The sequence below is a fragment of the Ochotona curzoniae genome, unplaced genomic scaffold (assembly GCF_017591425.1).
Source record: "Ochotona curzoniae isolate NIBS_2020 unplaced genomic scaffold, NIBS_Ocur_1.0 scaffold_3835, whole genome shotgun sequence".
Classification (NCBI taxonomy): domain Eukaryota; kingdom Metazoa; phylum Chordata; class Mammalia; order Lagomorpha; family Ochotonidae; genus Ochotona; species Ochotona curzoniae.
In genome coordinates this window covers 19969310-19993691 of record NW_024467114.1, presented here as the reverse complement: position 1 = coordinate 19993691, position 24382 = coordinate 19969310, and the positions used below count along the sequence as shown (strand labels likewise).

Here is a 24382-nt window from a genome sequence, read left to right as displayed (position 1 = left end):
TGAGGTTTTCAGATTGGCTCCTTGCTTTGCATCGAGATCTTTCTAAGTGGAGAACCTGGTTGGTTCCATTTGAGTCCGACTCCTAAGGATCGGATGTGTTAGGAAAGAGAGGTTATGTGTGTGTGTTGGGGGGTGGTGGGAGGGGAGAAGGGGGCAGAAGTACCCTGGTGGAAAGAGGACCCGAGCGCTTTGTTTCTGTGCATGCTCCAGCGTGAGTCGCCACCCCGTCTTTATTGAAATACAAATATCTTTCCAGATGAACACACTGCTAATCTAATTAGCTGTAAACAGTCTTCTCGGGGGCCACTCTGCCTAACTAAAGGATGGCATGACAGCAGAGGGAAGGGGCTGCTGCAGGAAGAAGGATTCCTGCATCAAGGCCGCATTGGGATGGGGCATGTGAAGGTGCATCTGCCGGGAGACAAAAGCAAAGGGGTGTTGAGCATCCTCAACCCAGCGGAACGGCTTCTTAGGATGCACTGCGTATTTATTTTCTTCAGCATTTCCTTTCCTTTCCAGAAAACACAATGCAGTTCTTGGCACAGTCAAGCAAAGGCCTTGAATACACTTGGGATCTCTGAAGCGTGTTGGACCCCAGCGAGGCCAAGCAGCCTGATTTTGCTGTGGAATGTGTGGTCTCATCAGAGCTCCTTTCAGGGTGGAGTGAAAATGTATAGAAGGATCAAACAATGGGGTTGGGGACCAGTGGGTGTTCTCTGTCTTTGCAGTTAGTTCAGGAGTAGGGACTAGAAGGTGATGGGGCTCATTTGAAAAGATGACTTTTGGTCATTTGGGGAGAGATTTCTAAAGGTAATTGAGAAAGGAACCATTTAGCACTTGGTGCTACAACCAGGATGCCCCCAGGGTCAAGGGCTAGTTGTGGCAGGTTCCAGGTTCGAAGGCGACCTACAAGTGAGGCTCTGCCTGGGCTGAAGCTTGCTGATAGCCCCCAGGGTCCCCGATTCCCTTTGGGCTCACCAGGCAGAGAAGCCACCAAACTCCAGTGAGAGCTGGTTCTCAGCACTCCGTCACCGAGGTGGTTGAAGCCCCTCTCACATCCCTGCTTTCTGGTGCCCAGGGCTGACACCATCTGACTCCAGATTTTGTTCAAGTGGCTAGTGCTGGGTGAACAATTGTTTTTCAGCTTCTACCCCACCCTTCTCTGTTCGCTTCATTGGAAGCTGAAAAACTACACTTCCCAGAGACCCCTGCAGACGCATCTGCCAATGGGAGGTTTCAGAGGGAGGTGGGAAGGAAAAAAGAGGAAAGGGACTGCTTCCTGTTCTCTGGTTGAGGGCTGCTTCCTGCAGCAGCATCTTTTGCCCCTTAGGGCTCTGTTTCCTAGTGCGCCCCAGTGGCCCCAAGCAGCAGCAGGGCCACTTGGCAGTCAGAGCTGCCACTTGGCACAAGCTGTGCTGAGGCCCGTGCACCAGCTGGCTTCCTTCCTCTAGTTTTGTTCTCCAGTCCTAGAAATGCACCTGCTTGTTGCGGTGATTTATCTGTGATTATTTCATCAGGTCCCTCTATTGCTCTAATAGCGAGGTATCCAGTTCTCTGTGTTAAGTCTAACCCTGAGTTGTCAGTTCCTTTCCTAAGATCCTCCCTGCTTCCTTGCCTTCCTCCCCCCTCCCCTTTTCTGATGGTCTATGCCGGGCAGAAATCCAGTGTGAATTCTAGGGACCTTTGGGACTCTTGCCACCATTACAGGGGGGCTCATTATTTTCATAGGAATACCTACACTCGGGGTTGGCACGATAGACAAGGGTTACAGCACCTCCTGTAACCCTAGGGCTAGCTCATCATCTGGCTGCTTTAGCTCCCTGCTAATGCACCAGGGAAAGCACCAGAAGGTGGTCCCCGTGCTGCAGCCCCTGTCGTCCATGTGGGGGATCGAGTTCCTGGCTCTTGGCCTCAGCCTGGCCCAGCACGTTATTGCAGCCATGCTGGGGGTGAGCCAGCAGATGGAGGATTTCTTTTTTGTGTGTGTGTCTCCCTCTCTCTTGGCAGTTCTGCCCTTCAAATAAATATATCTTTACTAAGAAGAATCCCAAGACTTGTTTGCCCTTTTCATCTAATTCACCCAGAAGGGTACAGTGGACTTTTCCAGAGGCTACATAAGATGAATTTTCAAACAGTTAGAAGGCAGATATAGGGATCTGGCTCACTCCTAGAAATGCGGGTATTGAAGAGAGTCACAAAGATTGAAAAGTCTGCCATTCTTCTAACTTTCTTTGTTTTGTAAAGTAGAATGGTCATAAAAATGTTAATATGTAATGAGTTTAAATGCCTTAATGTCTTTAAGAATGCAGTCTTAAATTTGTACCGTCATTAGTTATACTTGATAAGGTATTGATACAAGTGAATATGTCTCTGTCATGGATTTATATTAATAGAGAGCGTAAGCCACATCAAACAGAGCTCTCTGGGGTCCTCAGTGTTGTTTAAATGTGTAGACCATTCCTCTGTGGCCCAGAGGGCTGACCTGTGACATCCCTATGACCAACCACACAGCAGGGAGGGAGGAGGGCTGGTGAAGACTGTGCCCTGCTAGGCAAGGGCAGGGACTGGATGGATCCCAGGAAGGGAGAACCAGGTTGGGGTACTGGAAATCCTGATGGAGCAGGCTGTGAGGGGAAGTGACCTGGTGGGGGCAGTGTAGCCTTGAGCTGTCCCTCTGGTGTGACAGGCTTCCTACAGAGCACCACTTAGAAGGAACAGATCCACCAGGAGATGAGTCAGCCTTCCTTGAGCCTCTGTGATCTTGCTGGTGTTTGTGGTTTTTAACGGCCACAGTACTTGGAGGATGCAGTAAGATGTTTTCCCCATTGTTGTCACAACCTGCAGCTAACCTGTCTCTGGCCATGGAAGGATATCCAGGCCAGGGCAGTCACATACATACTCATCCTCAAAGGACATGAATTCCTCTGCTTATGTTCAGTTACGTTTCAGAAAATGAAAATGTCCAGTTCTGAGAGCCTGTCCTCTTTCCCTCCCAGCCTGGGCCTGAAACCGCCCTATGATGTATGTGCTCTGTCCACTTCCTGGCTGAGGCTTCTGAGCCCTGGGTGTGGCATTGCAGGGAGAAGAGGTGTGGCTGGCTACGATTGCCTCTGCCTGGGCAGGTGGCTGAAGGAGACTGGGAGGCTTTCACATAGGGGCTTGTGCCTGGACCTCCCTTGTTGGGGTTGGTGCTTGCCCTACATCCCTGCCAGTCACTAAGCTGTGCCGGGGTCAAGCACCCAGGGGGTCACCTTGCCTCTGACATCCTATCAGGGTCATGGTCATTTCTGGCCTCATTGCCCTTTCATTCCTCATTGGGTATCACTTGACAGCTCCCTTGGCCACAGCCCCTTAGACCTCATCCAGTTCTCTTCCCACTTGGGGAGTGCTAAGCCCCTGCCATCCTTTCCCTCAACTATTTCCAGTCTCAACTGTTTTAGGCCTTTGCGATGGGAGATAAGTGACTGTTGCTGAACTTTTTTTTCCCCTGCAGGTTCTGCAGAGATGCTCTAGCATTTCATTTGGAAGAAATCGTGCAAGAAGGTAGGATTTGTTTGGTCTATATTCTTGGGGGGGAGGGGCGCTTCAGTTAAAACTTAGGTGGAAACAAACAGCCCAGTTTTTAACAGCCTATTATAAAAATACTCTGAAATTTCTAACAAGGGAGGCATGATTATGTATGTGTTACAGATGAGGAAGTAAAAGCTAGGAGGAAACAAGTGTATTAGTTAAGACAGGATTTTAGTGCAAGTCTGATGCAAAATCCAAGCATATCCTGAACCTTGGGAGTTTGGGGGTCTGGGCGCTGCCCGTGACTTGGGAGTCAGCTCGGCACGAGGTTCTCAGGCCATCAGCAGGGTGACTACACACCAGGTATGTCTTGGACAGTTCAGGCTAGTGACCAGCTTTGGTCCATCTTTTGTCAGAATGACCAGTTTAGATGGTAGATTTTATGCTGGCCGTAGCTCTGGGGGCTGGCAGTGTGGTGTGGTGCAGAGGAATAAGCCCCAGAAACGTTTTCAAGGGGTTCTTTTGGTACAGTCGCCAACGGTCAGCTTAGACCCCGTGGGGCAGTGAAGGATGGGAGTCCAGAAGCCTCCTTCAGGTATAAGGATAGTTGGGGCCGACCCAGCCTAGGGAGTCATCCAGCTTGGGCAGAGATTGGTCCTTTGGGGAACTCAGAGTGCCCAAATGCATGCCCACTGTTGATACTCAGTGGCATCTGAGTGTTGCATTTCCTTGTTTCCCCACTGTACATTTCTTAGCCGCATTAGTAGAATTACAACACCTTCTTGATGGCTCTAGAGTTGCCATTTACTCTTCTGAATTCCCCATGAGGCTCTAAGCTCTGCTCTGGGAGGGCCTGGGTTGTCTCTGTCTCTTTCTCTATTGCGGCATTGCCCTCTCTTAGCGCTTTAGCATGCAGTAGGTCCTGGATGGCTGTTTGTTGATTTAATTAATGCATGAGTGATACCTCTGAGGGTGCACATTACTGGGAAGCTGGAATTGGAAGGAAAGCCAGAACTTGAAGTCAGCTAGTGCGCTCATAGGGGTTGTGAGCATTCTCCCTGTCTGGCCTGCTCACTAGCTCTCTGAAGCCCACGGCGTTGCCTGGCACAGCTGCCTTTTCTTTCTGATTAAGTGGTTTATTCGAGATGGACAGGCCGTGATTATGGCCCCTGTTAGTAATACCACTTCAATCAGGCTACTTAACCTGTGGAGTATCTAAAGGTTGTCTTATAATAACTCCCACCTCAGAGAGCTTCTACAAAGAATAAATAAAGCGTTGTGTTGGTTTTATTTGGGTTGGTTCCCTTAGCCATTTGCTTAAAACAAAACAATAAATTCCCCAGATCTTAAAGTACAATATTTGGTACATACATAATAAGCATTTATTGTTGGAAAAAATAGAAAATGAAAGCTACCCCTGGTTCTCCCATCCAAAGATAGCCACTATTAATGCCCTGATTTATAACCTTCTGTTTATTTGTATTTATACACTAATATAATCACAAAATTGATCAAAGCAAACTATTTTGCAAACTTTTTCCCATAACAACTTACCATATTTCCTTGTTAATACATGTATGAATGGTTATATAACACTGCATTGTTTGATCCTAGCAACAGAGCAGGTGAAGATACATTCTACATGGACTTGCCTGGGTCTGACTGGCAGCCCTGGCCTCTGACTGGCACTTCCCAGCAGTGCGGACTGCAGCAGTGAGGGGTAGCTGGGTTCTGGCCAGCCACTGAGGAGAGGCGGATGGCATTCCCAGCCCCCAGGTTTGTTTTGATTTGGCTCAGGTTGTTGTGGGCATTTGGGAAATGAGCCAGCACACAGGAGCACACGGCCACTCACTCTTACTTTTTCACATAATTTCATTTTTTCTCATTTATTGGAAAAACTAAAATTTCATTGTGCATATTTTAGTATTCCTCCATTAAAATTTTTGGTTTATTTCCTCACTTTTGCTTATCCGTAGTTCTGTGAAGCATCTTAGTGTGTATATATTCTTGAGCCAAATGATAATTTTTAAAGGTAAACTTCAAAATGCACACACTGGTAACTGTCACAGACATGTGAGTAAAAGGGTAGACATACTGTCTCTTTCACAGCAGTTGTAGCAACTTAAGTCCTGGGGGTGAGGAGGCATGCCTGTTTCGCGATATCTCACTACAGCTGGGTGCTTATCTTTTGCAGCTTTAGCTACTGAACAGATGAGAAATGGATTGCATTATTGTTTTCTTTGTGCATTTATTGGTCATGTTCTTGATCATTAAAAGAGCAAGGTTTGGTTCTTTATTTTTTTAAAAATATATTCATTTTTATTTGAAAGGCAGATTTACAGAGAGAAATTTTCCATCCACAGGTTCACCCCTCGAATGGCCACAATGGCCTGAGCTGATCTGAACCAGGAGTTTCTTCTGGATCTTCCTTGTAGGTTCAGGGGCCCAGGGACTTAACCCCCACCCTGCAACTTTCCCAGGTACATTATCAGGAAGCTAATTAACATGTATCGTTGCCACAGCAAGCACTTTCTAATTAACATGTAGTGATTCTGTCTGAATTAGAGGATTTACATTTTGTCTTTAATTTTTATGACTTGACATTATTGATTATATATCACTTTCAAGTATATATAATGTGTATTCATCTTATATAACATGGCTTAAAAGAATACTATTTATTAGAGACAGAGGTAGTTCCCATCCACTGCTTTACTCCCCCAAACACCTGTAATGTCCAGGGTTGGGCCAGGGCCTCTTGGGAGTTACAAATTCAATCTAGGTCTCCCACATTGGTTACAGGGATCTAGTCATTTGAGCTATTCCTGTTGCCTTCCAGTGTCTGCATTAGCAGGAAGCTGGTGTCAGGTGTCCAGTCTCTGTGATGTGGGATACAGGCATGTTACCTGGTGTTTAACACTAGGCAAAATGCTGCTCCAGAATACGTGTTGAGGTAACTTTTCTTCCAAAATGATGTGTTTGAGTTTTCAATTAATCAAGAATATTCTGTAGTCCTCATGTAGAGCAATGACTTGACTTAGAATATTCTTGAAACATTTTTCCTTGCTGAAAATGCTGCAGAGGCTGTTTCTGAAATGAAGTGTTCAGGGGTAAGTCCAGGGGCAAATGTATTTTGCCTTTTAGTTACTGCCCTGGTTGTTCGGCAGAACTGTTGCAAAATTTTCCTTTCAACCCCAGAGAACAAGCAGCAAAGGTAAAAATAGACTAATGAGAATCTTTGTGAACCGGGGATTGTCCAAGTCTTCTGGAACAATAGATCACTGGTGAGGGGAGGGGGATGGGGTCATGGTGGAGCCTGGTGCCTCCCAGGGAAGGGAGCCTTGGCCAGTCCCACCCTTACTTGAGTTCTCCTTCTTGCCTTGCCATGGCAGCATCTTTCACCCGGGTGACAACAGGAGGCATATAATTTCTGCTGTCACTGTCTCCTGCCATGGGGGCACCTGGGTGCAGGCATGGGTTCATGTGCCTTGGGCCTGTCCCAGGGTGGTGGATGTTTGTGGCCTGGGAAGCCATAGCTGCAGAGCATGACATGGGCTGTGGCATGTGCACTGGGATTCCCTGCACAGTCCGGGTATTGGTATGAGGAAGAAGATGGACCCTCTCATGTGGGTTAGGAACTGGGAACATGCCGAGTTGCCACATCCTCCCCCTGTCAACCATCGTACATTTGTCCCGCAGGTGCCAGGCTTGCAAAAGCTGCGCTTAGTCAAGTGCCTGCATTTAACTTCCACACATCCTCTTCTGCATTTTAAGTCATCTCTGGATTACTTCTAATACTTAATGCAATATAAATTCTGTGTAAATATTTAAACAGTATTGTTTAGAGATTAACAGCAGGAAAAAGTCTACCTGTTCAATGCAGACACAGCCATCAGAGGCCAAATGCTGTAGAATCTGTCAGCAGCAATGGGACCTTTTAGGGGAAACACGTGAACTGCGGCAGGTTGAACCTGAGTAACTCGACCAAGCGGGCCAGTTACACTGAGGAGCTGATCTCCGAGGAACATGTGCCACTCTTGCTGTGTCTGATACCTGCTACGCCAGTCATCTCTGGTTTTGCTCCCAATACTAGCTTCCTGCTGATGTGCACCCTAGCAAGCAGCAAGTGGCTTCAGGTAACTGGGTCCCTGGCACTCGTGCGGGAGATCTGGGTGGAGTTCTGCTTGGTCTAGATTTGGCATCTGGGGAGTGAATCAGCACACAGGACACCTCTTTGCCTTTCTCTGCTTTTCAAATAATAATCAGTGCCACCGTGATTTAGGAAGGGACAGTAGTCTTGTTTTTTTTTTTTTTTTCCTGGGGCTGGATCCTGAGCATTCTGGGCTAGGGTGAGAGGGAGAAACCCTCTGCCTGCCTGGCACAGAAGCAGTGAGCGTGGTGCCTTTGATGGAAATTTGCACGTGTTTGGAGTTGGCATTGCGTGTAGAGAGAGCAAGGGCAAACATACACAGGCCGGCACACCCGGGACAACTGCTGCCAGGATTACTCACCACAGACAGCTGCGAAGCTGTGAGCCATTCGGGAGGGATGTGAAAATGAGCGCCCGCCGAGTCTCCCAGCAGAATGATCCCTCTGGGCTGTGAACCTAGGCAGGATGGTATGTTCACAGTGTTAGCATTCTTAATGTTAGAGTTCCTGTATGTTGTTGCCCTGATTAAAAGTTCATAAATGCATTCCATTTGCATTGAGTTCTAACTTGAAAAAGGTTTTTTATGTATGTTCTCTGCTTTTTTCCCTCATTTTTTTGAAGGTCGGAGTTGCAGGAGAGAGGAATGAAGGTAAGTGGAGAGGTAAGAAGGTAGGCAGGTAAAAAAGGTTGGAGGGAGCGAGCTAGGCAGGAGGAAAGGAGGATTAGTAGTGAGGGAGACAGGTAGGTTTAGGGGATGAGGGAGGGAAGTAGCAAGGAAGAAAGGGGGGGAGTTATCTAGAGAGGCAGGGATGGCGTGAAGTATGTGGAGAAGCAGGGAGGAGTTCGGTGTGTAGAGAGGAATGTTCAAAATGAAGCAAGGGTTGAATTCTGTAGACAGGGAGGGGATGAGCTGTGTAGCCAGGAATGATGAAGTGAACTAGAGCTGGAAGGAGTGTGGTATGAAGAATAGAGGTAATGAAGAAGTGAGGGACATAAGAGGGATAAAGGGTGTGAGGAAATAGCCAGGGATACAGAGAGTGTGTTGAGAACTGTAGGGAGAGAGAGGAAGTAAGGGATTGAAGACAGTAGAAAGGCAGGGAGTGAGGTTTGCAGACAGGACGGAAAGCATTGAGGTGTGATCACCTGGGCTAGAAGGTATAAGCTTTTTAGAAAGAGATGTAATAGTGAGGTAGATATAGGAGTTATGGACGCAGGGAGAGAATGTGGTAAGGAGAGGATGGATGGAGTGTGGTTTAGAGAGGCATGGAGGAAGTGAGTGATGGGAGTGCAGTATCTGGAGAGGAATACAGGAGTCAGGTGTGTAGAGCAGGTGAAGGGATAGGATGGAGTGACAAATGTTGAGAGGGACTGTGGTGTGTAGACAAACGGGTGGAGTGAGGCAAGTGGGAATTGAGGTGTGTTGAGATTGCTAGAGGAAGTGAGGTATGATGGAGGGGATGGTGTAGCAGAGAAGGATTTAAATGTAGAGAGGCAGGGAGTGAAGTATGAATGTATTCATGGAAGGTGTTTGGTGTGTAGAGAGGGGTAGTGGGAATGAGGTACCGAGACAGTGTTGGAATAGTGTGTTGTGTAAAGAGTTGGAGGGAGTGAGCTATTTAGAAAGACATGAAAGGGTGAGGTGTCGAGAGAAAGTGTTTGTGAGGTATTTAGGGAGATGGTGGGAATGAGGCATGTAGAAAATCCCAAAAGGACTGATGTGTGTAGAGGGGGACGGAGAGAGTGAGGTATGTGGAGGAGAGAAAAAGAGAGGCAGGGAGAGAATGAAATGCATCCAGAGGGATAGAGGGAGTGAGGTGTGGAGAGAGGAAAGAAAGGAGATGGAGGAAGTGAGGGAGGGATGTTGGTAGAAAGCATTGAAAATTTGGTGTGAAGAGATGGAATGAGTGAGAGAATGAAGAAAGGATTGAGGTTTCGAGATAGGAATAGAGGGAGTGGGGTATGTGGAGAGAGGGGGAGGTTGTGAGATATGTCCAGATGGAAGAGATGCTGTGTAGAGAAGGGTGTAGTTAATAACATATTTCCAGAGGGTTTGAAGTACATAGAATGTAAGTGGAATGAGGGGCAAGGAGGTATTGAGGTAAGCAGAGTAGCAGAATAGAGGGAGTGAGGAATGTAGAGGGATTGAGGTGATAATGAAACTAGGGGATTCAGGAAAGCAGAAGGGGAATGAGGTACGTAGAGACGGCCAGAGGGAGTACATACTGTGGAGAGGAGTAGACGGAGAGTGGAGAGCAAGGAAGGGATTGAAGTGTGGAGAGAGGGATGGAGTTAATGAGGATTGGAGAGAGGCAGTGATGGAGCTCAGTATGTAGAGGGTGAGCTATTCAGAGAGGGAGTGGGCTGTGTGGAGAGGGTCTGCGGTGTGATTGAGAGGGTGGGAGGGAAAGAGGGAGGTGTGTGGAGAGGCCGTTTGGGGTGACGTGTGGAGATTGATAGAAGTGAGGTATATAGAGAAAGATGGAGGGTAAGAAGGGGTGAGATATAGCTAAGAATGGAGATAGTGAGGTGAATAGAATGGGTTGCAAGGAGTGATATATGAATAGAGAAGTGTAGGGAGGGCTGGAGGAGTCAACAGAGAAGCAGGAAATTAGTGAGGGTCTCAAGTGAGACATGTCGATAGAGAGGGGCAGAGTTAGGTTTTTAGAGAAAGAGGCAGGGATGGAGTGGATTATGTAGGGATGCAGACAGGGAAGGAAAGAGTGAGGTTTGTAGAGGAGTGGAGAGGGATGCAGTGAGTGAGGTGTTCACAGGGGGATTGGAGGGAATGGGAGATGGAATGAGGAATGCAGGGAAGTACTGAGGCAAGTAGAGCAGCAGGAGTTGAATGAGGCATGTGAGGAAGTAAGGCAGATAGAGTGGGGTTGACACCAAGTATGTGGAATATTTTATACAGAGGGCTAGGGGGAGTGAGGAATGCAGAGGCAACGATGGAGTTAGGTATTGGACAGCATGGCGTATGTGGAGAGGGATAGACTGAGGAGGGTATGCAAAGAGGTGGGAAGAGATTAGGTGTGTAGAGTGGGATGGAAGAGAAAGTGACATGTAGATAGGGAGGTATGGAGAGAAGGATGCAGGGATTGAGAGGGATAGAGGAAATGAGATGTAGAGAAGAGTTGGTGAGGTTGGCAGTCAGTCAGTGGGGGAGTGAAGGATAGGGGCAGTGAGACATGCAGGTGAGGGAGGAAACCTACCCCTATGAAATGAAGTGACTGATGGCTGAAAACATTCAGCCTTGCCCAGTGCTTCATCCATCCCCTGGAAGAACCAGCTGGAGCTTCGGCAAGCAGAGTGGGCTCTCTTCACTTCGCAGCCTTGAGCGAAGTCTGAAAATCTTACCCTCACCATATGGTTTGACCACACAGGTGGAGACTGAACTGTCCAGGCATTCCTATCTTGGAAGGCGCAGGGGTGGGTGGGAGGCTTCACTTAGGAAGCCCTATGTGCACCTGTTCACTCATCTGGTCTTTAGTTCATCCCACAAAGGATTTCTCAGCTATCTAAATACACAACATAGCCCTCCATTTTCCTTCCATCCTTCTGCCCATCCTTCTGAGAGCTTAAAGACAAGTACATTTTAAGTTGGACAAGGCAAGAAATTATGATTATTTTTTCCCCATGAAAATGCAGAGCCAACAACAGCATTCCCTATGGATACCGTTTCATATCTTGGCTGTTCTACCTCTGATCCAGCTCTCTACTTTGGGAAGGCAGCAGAGGATGGCTCAAGTCCTTGGGCCCCTGCACCCGCATGAGAGACTCAGAAGCAGCTCCAGCCATTTGGGGAGTGAACCAGCGGATTCTTTGCTCTATAGCTCTACCTTTCAAGTACAAATAAATAAAGCTTTTTAAACTGAAAGAAAATGCAGAGCCAACCAAAGCCCTTAGCAATAATAGTTGTTCAGGCAATACTTACCAAATAAATGGGTGTAATGCCACCAAAGAATACCATTGCCCAAACAGAGTGATGTTACCGTTGGGTCTTACTTAACATTGTTTTGAGTATCACCAAGAGCATTTTTAAATTATGGGTGTGGTGAGGCTCGTAACAGTACTGCTGGCATTTGGGCTTTAGGGCAAGAAACTTGCTCACCTGTTTTAGTTCAAGGCTATCACTTGGCTGTCTGCCTCAGTTTATTCAGACATGCATTGTTAGCTCAAACAAGGATTCGCTCCATATTAATGCAAGCCCCAAAACCTGACCTTGCAGCACACCAAGAAGGAAATGCAAAGAATTAAATCATTCATTTGTGGCTTTCCTTGGGTTGCTTATTTAGCCACGTCCTAGATTCCTGCTACTCCCGTTTACGTCCTGCAGTCTCTTCTGCTGTCCTCATTCTAGTTTCTAAACCGCAAGCACGACAGTCAATTAAAAAGTCATTTTGCATTTTCCACATTCCACCTCTTTCCCCACACCATGTCCATGCCTTTTCCTGATCCGTCCTGAGAAGAAATGTAGATCGATGAACCTGAAATGAGCTCTAGCATCAGGCACTCCCTCGCCGAGGCAGCCTGCTCATTTCACTTTGACTCAGACTGGGGAAGACCGCTGTAGCAAGCACCTGGACTTGTGCAGTTCCTACCTTCACAGAACTTCTTCTCATAGGGAATGCCATCTTGAGGATCCACACCCTGAAAGGAGAATTGCTGAGTTAGCAGTGATAAGACACCCATACTTTCTCTTCCCTGACTTCAAAAGCAGAAGAGCAAATCGGTAAAGTGCGCTCACGTCTTGTGAGTCCTTAGTCCACAGTGGCAATACTTCCCACAAGTCACACTTAGAGGAAATGGGACTTCTTACCCAGAAGGCTGCATAGCATAGCTCTGGGAGAGCTTTCAGACCAGGCTCTCATTTCATGGCTGAGGTGCAAGGCAGGGCGGGTTCAAAGGTCTCTGAAAGGGAACTCAAAGGGTCCCAGCATCTCCCTTACCTAAAAGTTAATATCCTGGGGCAGGAGTTCTACCTGTCTGCTTCCTGTCCTCCAGCCTCACTCTGAACCCAAGGAGCACTGGTAAATATCCCCAAGAGATTTCTTTCTGGTCACAGCAGGGTGGAAGAGCTGTGGGTAGCTAGCGGTAGAGGCCAGGGCTGCTGCAGACACAACAATCACCCAACCCAATGGCAACAGTGCAAAGGTTCAGAAACCCAGAAATGTGTTGGGCACTGTGGGGGCAGGGGAGGGGGACGGGGAAAAACAGTTGCTTACAGCAAAAGCTGCTCCTTAGGGAGTGGCTGGCTCCTGTCAGGGATGCTAACACCATTTCAAGATAGAAGGGCTTGCATGTTGGAGATACATTGTTGGGAACAGTATATTCTGCCTCCTGGACTTGAAGCTTCTTGTCTATTAAAACATTAAAGATTCTGAAAAATCTGGAAGTAAATGCAACTGTTTGTCTTTGACTCAGGACTTCCTGAACTTAAGTGGGTGATAAAGTCCATAACCCTAGGCCTATCCACATCACCCTTAACTCTAGGTTCCTGGGGTCAGTGCTATGGCCCAATGGGCTAATTGTCTACCATCAAGTACTGGCATCCCATATAATTTGTAGTCCAGCTGGTCCATTTCCCATCTAGCTCCCCGATTATGGCCTGGGAAAGCAGTAGAGGATGGCCCAGGTTCTTGGGACCCTGCACCCATAGAGGAGATCTGGAAGAAGCTCCTGGCTCCTGACTCCTTGATTCAGAATGGCTCAGCTCCCACCGCTGTGGCCATTGGGGATTGAACCAGTAGGTAGAAGATCTGATTCTCCATTTCTCTGTAAATCTTCCTTTCAAATAAAAATAAATAAATCTTAGGAAAAAAACACACCTCTCCTTCCTCTGGACAGTCCGAGAGTCACGTTTCCTCTCGGGCCTAGCAGAGGGATGCAGGGGATGTGCTTCTGTCCCATCGCTGACTATGAGCACTGAGTCTGACTCTCAGGAGCTCATACATTTCCGTTGGTCTTTGCTTGGCTCTTCACCTTATATAGAGAAGCACACCACATCCAGAACAGCAGTGGGACCATGGAGCAAAGACTGCAGACCAACCTACTCATCGACTCACCAGCCCCCTTTGTGTTATAATAGGACAGTGGAGCTTGGGTTATCGGAACAAGAGCTGCCTTGGGGTTTGATACATTAACCTCTGGGGGAGAGGTTTGCTCTTTGTCCATGAAAAGTCAGTGTGACTGAGAATTGAGTTGGGCCATAGGCATCTGTCATTTTCTTCATAACCTAAAAGCCATTGGACCCAAAAAGCGTAGTAGGTGTTTAGTTGTGTAGGCCCAGACCATTAGTGTCCCTGAGAGTGGCTTACAAGTCTACAAAACTTGGGCCTGCTGCCCACAAGCCAATATCTGGTCATTTATCCCCTTTTCCTTCCCTTTTCTGTGTATGGAAGCTGCCACACTACTGATTCTAGGGAACTTGAGATGTGACTAGTGGGATAAACACAGGGTTATTTCTGCTCTGCCTGGCTAGACTTATGTAATGGAAGACATTGGCTACACCAAAATGGTGACAGTATAGGGTTTGCCCCAACTAGCTGCTTGAGTGTCTGTAAAATTGCTAGTATCAGTTCCCATTTCATTTCACACTGTTCAAAACAGAGTAAAGGGATTGGATGTGGGTGACCTTCAGCACAGCTTAAAGGGACCATGACAGTCAGCCTTAATTCTTATTATAACATTAACACTCTTCACATGTGACTGGAATTCTACACACACATTCCCAAGCAACAGGAAAAGTGCTGCCTTCGACTGCGAGCTGCTTCCATAGATCTTGCCAAAGCAAACAGGCAGTGGTTTTTGGGAGAGGGTAGAAATAAGGAGAATGGGCTTAAGTTTGATTTTTGTTGCTTACCCAAATGCCATTACAGTTCGAATCCTGATGTGCATCCCAGTTGTCCGGCCTACAGAGAAAACATCAACATCAGTGTTTGGCATTTGCTTGTCCCTCAGTAGTGTTCGTTTCAAGAATGAATGAATGAGTGCTACACAAAACATCATGGAGGGATAACAGAGGAGTTTCTGGAAGAGTGCCACATGCCACTGCATGCTGTTGGTACAAGAAACCTCTACATAGCCTCTCTGCACTAATCTTGGTTTGGATGTTGGGTGCGAAAGCCTAGGCCAAATCCAGTGGTTTTCATGACCGACTCTTTGTGGGCTCTGTGGCTCTGGGATGATTCTGTGAAACACTGCACATCTGCCAACAATCTCATTTAGATAGGCAAAGCCACACAAGTGATACATCTAAACAGCCTCACCATCTGGTTTTCCTGCTGCTTTTGCTCTGCAGGCTTGGCTAAATCATGGTTGGAACTTTCAAATCAGATCTCATGCAACCCAGTTTCCATTCATTTTCATTCACGTGTCCTTACTCCTTCAGGGCAGTGCCACCGTCCTGGTGCTTATCCTGTGTGTGGAACTTGTGCAGGAGGCTGAGTTAATATCCACAATAACCATTTCCTTGCCTGTTCTTCCCAGGCACAAGAACAGGCTTATTTCTGTTTCCTTACCACCCCACATCAAACAAAGTGTTTGGGTGGTAGTTGGTGTTTAGTAGGCAACTCATGGAAACATGAAGCACTGTTGAGCTTCCTTAACACTGGGATGTTGGGCCTGGTGCGATAGCCTAGTGGGTAAAGTCCTCACCTTGCATGCCTGGGATCCCATAGGGGTGCTGGTTTGTATCCTGGCAACCCCACTTCCCATCTAGCTCCCTGCTTGTGGCCTGGGAGAGCAGCTGAGGATGGCCCAAAGCCTTGGGATTGTGAACCCATGTGGGAGACCCAGAAGAAGCTCCTGGCTTTGGATTGGATTGGCTCAGCTCTGGCCATTGCGGCCACTTGGGGAGTGAATCAGCGGATGGAAGATCTTCCTCTCTGGGATGTAGAAACCTCTTTCTGACGTGAGTGCATCTCCTAGGCTAGGGCAAGGACCCGTGCCTCCTGCTGCTTTTGCAGGAGCCAGTTTTTCCAAAGCACGATGAGCTGAGCTAGTTACCTTCGGCCTGGATAAACTGCCCCGTTGCTGTCATTACAGTCCCTCCCGCGCCAGTGATAGCCTCGCAGCGTCTGAAATCAAAGCACACACACAGAAGGGGTCAGTCCTGCTTTGATGTTTGCCACAGGAAGGCTGGAATTGACACCTGCAATTCTAAACAAAAACGCAGCCTCCGAAAACCGAGAACCACCACTAACATGACCAGGGTAAGACATGACGACCCAGCAGGGGCATGTGTGAGCGGGTGCATGTGTGTGGGTGGAGATATGTGAGTGTGCACATGTCTGTGGATGTGTACGTGCGTGGGTGGGGCAGGTGTGTGCGAGCATACACTTACATGTGTCTGTGTATGTTCACATATGTGCCGCCAGTAACGAGACCATCCAACTTCCTGAAAGCCCTCTGGTTAACCCCAACTGTCCTCAACCTCAGAAATAATTGATTTGGTCACATGATTAATCACTTCATTGGATAATTGAAAAATCTCTAGCGAAACTGTTAATTATGTGCATTTATACGTTTGACCTGACTGATTAGAAAGAACTGAGCGCCGCAGCAATGTCACACGAAGTATTTCCTCTCATTCCCGAGCAGTCTGCTTGATGGTCCCCAGGTTGTGGGGGTGGGGATGTTGTGACATGCTGCCAAGTTTATTGTTTTCACAAAAAACATCCTGGCATCCTCACAGCACTGAATTAAGCACATACACACTCTTTAATAAAATTAATCAAAGTAGGATTTAAAATTCTCAAAATCATTCACTTTCAAGATAACTGTCATTTCCATGAAGATTTCTAGCTGGCGATACAAAATAAAATCAGCCTGGACCAAGACGGACCGTGATGGTCTGCGTATTGTTATGGCATGCCATAACTCCCTTGGCATTGTGAAATGCCATGTTGGTCATCAAATTAGTAATGCATTCAAATGAAATTGTCTTATTAAAGAAATGTGGAGGAAGCAATACAACATTTAGTGAACATCTGGTTATTAACAATACTCACTGGGAAAATGCTATGCTTGTCTTCATCTGCATCTCTGAATGGCACCAAATTTTCTGTAGTTCTAGGAAAAAAAGAACACAAAACATCCAATGAGCTAAGAAAGAAATGCTATTCACAAAATCAGATATTTTCCAATATTGCTATGCTGAGTTTACGTGAGAGAAGGCCATTGTACACATAAAAGTGAAGGTCTTGTAACGTGTGTGAGAGCCCTAGCCTAGTTTTGCCAGGCTCTGTTCACTGTGAGGTCTCTCTTCTCTTTACCTTGGCTGTGTGGGGAAATGAACACACTGGAATGTTTTAGAGGGCAAGGGATGTTGAAGCGGAGACCCCCACCAAATAGGAGACTGCCTTTGAGCTCTACTCATTGAACTCAACACTATAGGTTGAATTGATGCACTTTACCTAGCTGTTATGGGAGTTTATTTGAAGATTTTACTCTTTAAAGCTGCATAACTCTAAGCACTTAGTTATTGCCAGACAGCTTTCCCTCCTCTGCTTGAGCCTGGGAAACCAGGGATCCTGTTGTGATGGCCAAGTAAACTCGGGCCAAATTCACTGCCAGGAACACGGCACAAGAAAGTGTTTCTCCAGCACCTCACTCCCAGACCATGTTTACTTTCTAAGTGGCAAGCAATGCTCTTCATGTACAGCGATCTCTGAGGGTGCCACTTCCTTCTTCACGCCTTCAGTCTTTTATATACTGGTCCCTTTACAAAACCGCTTTTAAATGAGAGGCTTGGCATGGGCTGTCTCCTGAGAGCACCTGCCTGGGATGGATGAACCTGGGGAAGGCAGAAGAGGAGTGAAAGGCAACTCCCACCTAGGCAGCTCACCTAGGCAGGAGTATGTGCAAGCCACTGCCCTGCCCAGGGGTGGGAGGGGACTGGACAGGCTGGCTACAAGTTGAGCCAGCCACAAAAGTTGAAATACTCTTGCTAGGTATTCAGAAGCCTGTGGAAGGCCAGCAAAGGCTCCGGAGTGGATAGCTTGAATCCCAGCTCCATCTACTATGTCCTTTCTGCTGTGTGATTCTAGGTATGCCATTGAAGCTCTCTTAACTTCATTTTTTTTTTTTTGTCTGTAACATGTGAGTTGTGCTTTATATACTTAGTACAAACATTCATGCATTTCACTGCCCAAACATGCTATTACTTATCTGGCCTGCTAGCTGAATTAGGGTTTAAGGTACCACCAAGGAGGCTGGGAGTGTTGGACGACTTTTGGTATGGGTACCATATGTTACTTTCGTAAAATCTGAATAGCTTTCATTTCTAAGCCACATCTGACACTATGGTTGTGAATAAAGCACTACTTATTGTTAATAAAATTATTTCTGCAGAAGTGCACTGACACTTGCTCTCTTGTGTCTTACCGGCTCCTGGTTATATGTTGAAATGCTCATGCATTCATTTGCTCATCATTCTGCAGACATTTCTGGAGTTCCTGCTGTGTGCTAGGCATTGTATTAACTTTGAAGGGAGGACTGTAAGACATTTTTTCCTACACCTGATTAGCTTCATGATGAGTACAGAAGATGACGCATCAGTAGACAACCACACCACTATGGATCACACACTATTAAAGAGCTGTGTGCCCTGAGGGAAAGGATTTTCAGTTCTATCCGGGGAGGAGTTGATCTGAAGGTGAAACTAAGAAGGTGAGAATTTCTAAGGGAAATAATAAGGTGAGGAGCATCCTAGAAAGGAGGAGAAAGCCTCAAGAACCTCCCTAACATAGTCTGGTTCTGAAATCAGACTCTCTTTCTTTGAATCTCAGGTCAGTTATTTGCTTGCTTTCTGACCTAAAGCAGATTATGTAATCTTTCTGGGGTGAAATTGTTAAAAAATTTTCTCGTTTATAAAGCGAGGACATGACTTTACAACATCAGCAACTTCTTCCTAGGCCTATTAGGAGTGCACTATGAAGGACTGTGCAAAACATAGGTTAAGTACCCCAAACACATTAACTGTTACTATACACAGTGAAACACTTAGGAAGGTTGTGCCACAGCAGTCAGGTGCTCATGGCTGTCACATTTGGGTTTCCAGAGTTAGCCCAGATCCAACCCATGGACCCTCTGTAGATTTCTGAGTTTCTAATGGCACAGTATTCCATCTAATTTCATGTAGATGGGGCTTCTGTTCTCTATCCAATTGTTTCCAGATGTTGGAAGAGCAGGCTTGACCGAGTGCGCAATTGTACTTGCAGCTGAACATCATTACATAATGCTAAGCTATTCGGCTCCAGTCCCACAACACTAGGGCACTATGACAAAAGAGAAATAGCGAGAATAGATCTTCACAGCTCCCTGCCTTACAATTGAGACCGAGGCAGCACGCGAGGGCTGGGGGCGGGTCATTTGCATGTGTATGTGTCTGTGTTACACACAGCTGTGTCTAAGATAAAAGGAAAAAAAGAGAAGCTGTGGCAGGACAGAGCCCATCCTGTTCTGTTCACCTTGGTGACGGAGGTGAGGAGGAAGACAAGACACTGGGAAGAAGGAAAAGCAAAAGAGGGAAAGAAGATAACCTGAATTCAAAGCACAATTCACATGAGAAGTTTTAGTCCGTAGGTATTAATCTCAATATGTATGGCATATGTGTATAGAAATTGAATGAAATGGGCCTGGCACGGTGGCTCAATTGGCTAATCCTCTCCTTCAAGCACCAGGATCCCCCATGGGTGCTGGCTCACGTTCCCACTTGTGGCCTGGCAAAGCAGCAGAGGATGACTCAAAGCCCTGGGACTCTGCACGTGTCTTCCTCTGCAGAGGAAGATCTGCAAGAGGCTCCTGGCTGCTGGCTTTGGATCGGCTCAGCTTTGGCCGGTGTGGTCATTTGGGGATTGAACTACAGGATAGAAGATCTTTCTCTCTGATTCGCCTTCTCTGTAAATTTGCCTTTCCAACTAAGAAAATCAATACCCCCCCCCTTTTTTTTAAAAAAAAATGCTAGACGGAATTAATAAAATTGAAAGAGGGGACCTTCTCGACTTACCATTGCTACAATAGTAAAAACATGGCACAGAGGTCCTGTAAATTTTGGTAAAAATTTAAACAAAACTTTTTAAACCTCTGATTTATACTACTGGAGTAACCTAGTATCTTACATTTTTTTAATTTTGTCCCTCCCTCCCTTCCTTCCTTCCTTCCTTCTAATGATGAAGTAGTACCTCTTCTTTTAGCCCCTCATTCCTTCATTGAGTTTCTGCTAATGCCAAATTCTGGATTAGGTGCTAGATAGAACCATGCCACTAAGAAATGTTGTGCTGGGAGCTCCTGGACAGTGTGGGAGTACTGGTGGGAGAACCAGGTGGTCAACAGCATGTGGTGGGGCTGGCACCAGGCGGGTGGACCATGCAAACAAATGAAGATAAGCAGGAGGAGCTGGGGCACTTCTCACAAGTGGGGGACAATTCCAGGCAACCTGGAAATCATACACCTGCAGGAAAGGAGAGGGGAAGGATGAAACAGGACAGGGTTTCCTCCTGGAGGGATTTGACCAGAGGACTGACCACACAACAGAAGACCAACTGCAATTGTTCCTGGTCCTACCAACTCTCAGCTGCTGGGTTGGGCACACACAGAGATGAGTGCCAGGTAACTTACAGCTATCATTGTTATTATTGAATCACAGGCTGTTTTGGAAAATAAGTGAGGTTGCTTCTAACTGTTATTTCAAAGTTGCAAAGCAGTGAACAAACTGTGCACATTACACTTGAAGCATGAGTTTCAGAAAGAAAAAAAAAATCACAATTCGGATTTTTTTTTGTGGGGGCAGGGTTAAATGAATTATTTCCCCTCTTAAATTGGGCCAAGAAAATCCCCGGTCACAAATGCTCTTAAATTCAATTTTCCACAGTGGCTGAATTGGAGAGATATTGGCCCTGCTGGGCCCTGCTGGCGCACACCTGACACAGAAAATGTGATGCTGTATTTGGCAAGGAGGAAACGGGGGTCTCATTGTAGTAGGAGCTGGACTCAATGATTTGAAGGCCAGAGGGCTGGCTGCAGCTCAACCTTCCGGCATCTTCTCTCATGTCTGCTCTTTCTCCTCTACCCCATACTCTCTGCCTTTCCCCTATTGACACAAAGGGGTGATGCTGCTGTTTCTGGGATGCAGGCCAGCACTTTGCCCAGCTGGCTCGCCAGGGCTCTGCCAGCAGTGGAGCCAGGGAAAATTTGTACCTCTTGGATCTCCACGTGAGTCCCGTAGAGCTTTCCCTTCTCCCCTGAAAATGTCATGATAGACTGGGCAGCGGGCAATGGGTTTCAATTTCAGGTAGCTCCAGAAATGAGGGGAGACAGAACCTAAGACCAGGACCTCGGTTAAGGGCTGACTTGTGTTTATAACAAACATGTGTTAAAGTCCTGACCCCTGCTCTCCATGCATGTGACCTTGTGAGGAAATATAGTCTATGCAGATGTAAGGAGGGAAGAGTGAGGTCATCAGAGTAGGCTCTCATCCAATGTCATGTGATGGCAGAGGCAGGGATTGGAGTGATGTGGCTGAATGTGGAGGACGAGGCTGGCTGGCCACCTTTGGAAGCCTGAACAGGCAGGAAGGAGGATCCTGTCTCAGAGGGTGGGAACATGGCCCTGCTCACACCTGGAGCATTTTAGATTTCTCGCCTCTGGCACTGGGAGAGAACAGGTTGCTGTTCTAAGCCACTCAGTTGTGGTATTTTGTAACAGTAGCCACAGGAGAGGAATCTAGGTCCTCAATCCAGGTGTGTACCTGGATGCCAAGCTCTGGGCCTTCTCAGGGCACATCTTACCCAGCTTGGAGAGGCAGGCTGCACCAGGATAGGCAGAATTGGTAGAAATTCCTCTAGCAAAACAAGAGCCAGACAGACGGCTGGGACAGATGCTGTAGCCAATGGAGGCCTCACAGGTAAGGAGCATGATTTGAAGTCAGTTAAGCATCACTTGTATGTGTAATCTTCACAGTCTGGTGCCTGAACTCACAGGTCAGAGCTGGTCTAGGAGGTGCTGGGGAGGGGACACAGTCAAGATTTCAGGTATTGGTGGGAAAGGGTCTGATTTCCTAAGGATTATCTGGTGAATTTTCAGGAAGATGAGGAAGGTGTGGGGCAAAGAAATCTGGATTTTTAAAATCTTCCCAAAGTCAGTCAGTGGACCTTGGAAGGATTTCCTCAACCTCGGAACAACAAAACCAACATCTCAGAACTACCAAAACCACATGGGCAGTGCCCTTGGAACATGTTCCACCTGGGAGAGCCTGGGATGACATTGAGTGGCCTTTCCACATCGCTGGGTACTGATGCGGTTAGGATGCTGGGAGCAGCCCTCTCCCATTCTCTCCTCCCTTCCTCCAGATACAGGAAGAAAAAAAAAAGGAAACAATTATCTCATCCACTTTCCCCCAGTCCTCAACTCTTTTTACCCTAATCAGTGGTCCACATGGGCATCCATCCTTCTCAACTTTGTAAACATAATCAAAAACAAAATAGAAAATCTCTGATAATTCAGTGGTATAGCCAGAACTTGGACTTTAAATGCAGTTATTAAGAAAGTTAAGACTCAGAGATGCTAAATAACTTGAGCTCTCAAAGTTGACTCAGGAAGCCAAAAATACATGTATTTCCCAAAATATGCCTTTATAGGATCAAATAGCCCTGGGAGTATATGGCAGGTCCTAGGCAGTCTGGAGGAAGTTACTCCCTTAAGGTTCTATTTCCTTCTCTGTGAAATGGAAATCACCATCACCATGAACATCAGCATTCCCCCTGCCTCACAGAGTTGTGAGAAATAAGTGAGTAAACACACTCGTCAGCCACATATCTGCTAGCAGCAGCAGCAGCAGCACTCATGTTAGAAGGGCTGAGCACATCGGGCTCTCGAGGCAGCAGTTAAGGCATCTTTGGAGATACCTGCATCCCATCTCCAGAGTGCCTGGTTCGAGTCCGGGTTCCTCTGCTTCCAATCTGGCTTTCTGCTAACTCATACCCTGGGAGGGAGCACATGGTGGCTTACGTACTAGAGTCCTTGCCATCCATATGGGAGACCTAGATTGAGTTCCTGTTTCCTGGCATTGGCCTGGCCCAGCCACGGCTATTGTAAGCATTTGGGGAATGAACCAGTGGATAGAAAATCACTATTTTGCTTTAGGGATCTCTATCTGCCTTTCAAGTAAAATGAAAATAATTTTAAAAACCTTCACTGTTTAAACACTGTGCTCTCATCCTTTTGCATGGTGATGACAATGATATCCAGCATAGCCTGAGAATCACAGTGGATCTGGAGCATGGGATTTTAAACTGCTTTGGGGGCTGGGGATTCTGCATTGTGTCCCTCTCGTTGGAATCCTGTTCCTACGTTTCTGAGCCACACTTGTCAGACAATAGCCCTTTTCTGGCTTCATGAGTTCCTTGCACTAAAGATGCTCATATAACCCCCGCCATGGGGAGGAGCTGAGCTAGTCTGAATCTTCCAGGATATGGAAGGGGCTGTCCCCGGGTGAGGAACAATGGCTGCCAGAGATGGGAACGGTTTCTTCAATAGGCTGCCTTCTAGCCCAGGGTGCAAATCAAGTCTTGAAATCTTGAACTTCCATCAAATCAATACATCTCCATAACGATTTTGCTCAGAGCTAATTTGTCTCCTAACTTCTGTACAAATCATGTGTCAGGCCAGAAACACTTTTCACCTTCAGGAAGGTGGCTTTCAAATGGGAAGATCCCTTGAGTCATCAGAAAACAAACCAGAAGCTATCCCACACTCAGCAAAGTAAAAACAGTATACATACGATTTGATTTTCTGACAGATCTTCACCAGGAATGGGAGTGAACAAATATCATCACTGCTTTCGGGATATTTCTGTGGAGAAAAAAACAGACAGACAATAAATCACAAGTTGTCTGACTGAAGGAATATTTCCCACTTCTAAGGGCCCTTCCGCAGTCTAGATTTCTTCTAGAATCTGGCTTCATTTTTCTTATTTGAATTTACTTCTTGTTCCTGTAGGCTTCCCTTGCCTTCATGAATTCTGCTTTCCAGGCCTGAAGAGTCTTTCTTTCCATTCTCACTAAGCAGTCATGCCCACATGTAGAGCAACCCTTGGTCTCCACTCCCAAAGCATCTAGCTTGCCTTGGCACTCCCATCCAGGTGCTAGGAAAGAGGATTTGAAAATAAAGACCACTTTTAAACAAAATAATTCCAACCTACAATGGAGTGTGATGAAGACTGAATGGAGACACACCCCAGGAGTTGCAAAGGAGAGTCCCTTCTCAGCAGGACAGAGAGGTGTGCAGAGGGAGCTAGGAAGTTTACACAATAAAAAAAAAAAAACTCCCTGAGACCTCCTGATTCCAAACCTGCATTTTCACCAGGTGCTCAGAGTGCACACTAAAGCTAGACAAGCTGAAGCCCTGCCTGTAGTCCAGGGAGCACTTGTGCTGTGATCCAGTGATGTGGGAAGGTGGGGTGTATCGGGAAGCACAGGAAACTGTGAGGCGTGGGAGAAGGGATGCATGTACTGCACCCCGAGGAAGTAGGGATGTGGGGGGCTGGGAGAGGGGGACTGGAGGAGGAATCTTTGAAGAAGCCAAGCAGAGGATTCAGGTCTGTAATTCAGAAGTTTCTCTAGGATGGACAGATGGATAACCCAGCATCCATCCAGAGAAGTCATTGCAAGTAAGAGACCTGGAGGCCTGGTCCCAGGGCTTCTCTCACCAGCATTCTTGCCA

The 24382-nt window shown here is 46.8% G+C and overlaps 1 protein-coding gene and 1 long non-coding RNA gene across 6 annotated transcripts in view; one reads left to right on the top strand and one right to left on the bottom strand.

Moving 5' to 3' along the window:
- AOAH (acyloxyacyl hydrolase) overlaps positions 1–24382 on the bottom strand; it is a 249021-nt gene that overhangs the window by 69926 nt on the left and 154713 nt on the right. For all 5 annotated transcript variants that reach the window (XM_040964660.1, XM_040964664.1, XM_040964662.1 and 2 more), the window contains 6 exons: positions 23442–23512; positions 16672–16732; positions 15668–15738; positions 14523–14571; positions 12262–12310; positions 8022–8116 (listed from right to left, as the gene is read on the bottom strand). In XM_040964660.1, coding sequence (XP_040820594.1) covers positions 8022–8116; positions 12262–12310; positions 14523–14571; positions 15668–15738; positions 16672–16732; positions 23442–23512 — 396 coding nt within the window. The remainder of the gene's footprint in view (positions 1–8021; positions 8117–12261; positions 12311–14522; positions 14572–15667; positions 15739–16671; positions 16733–23441; positions 23513–24382) is intronic.
- LOC121145661 lies at positions 8036–11068 on the top strand. The gene is made up of 3 exons (XR_005882063.1): positions 8036–8128; positions 8282–8309; positions 10912–11068. It is a non-coding gene; the product is annotated as an uncharacterized LOC121145661 (long non-coding RNA).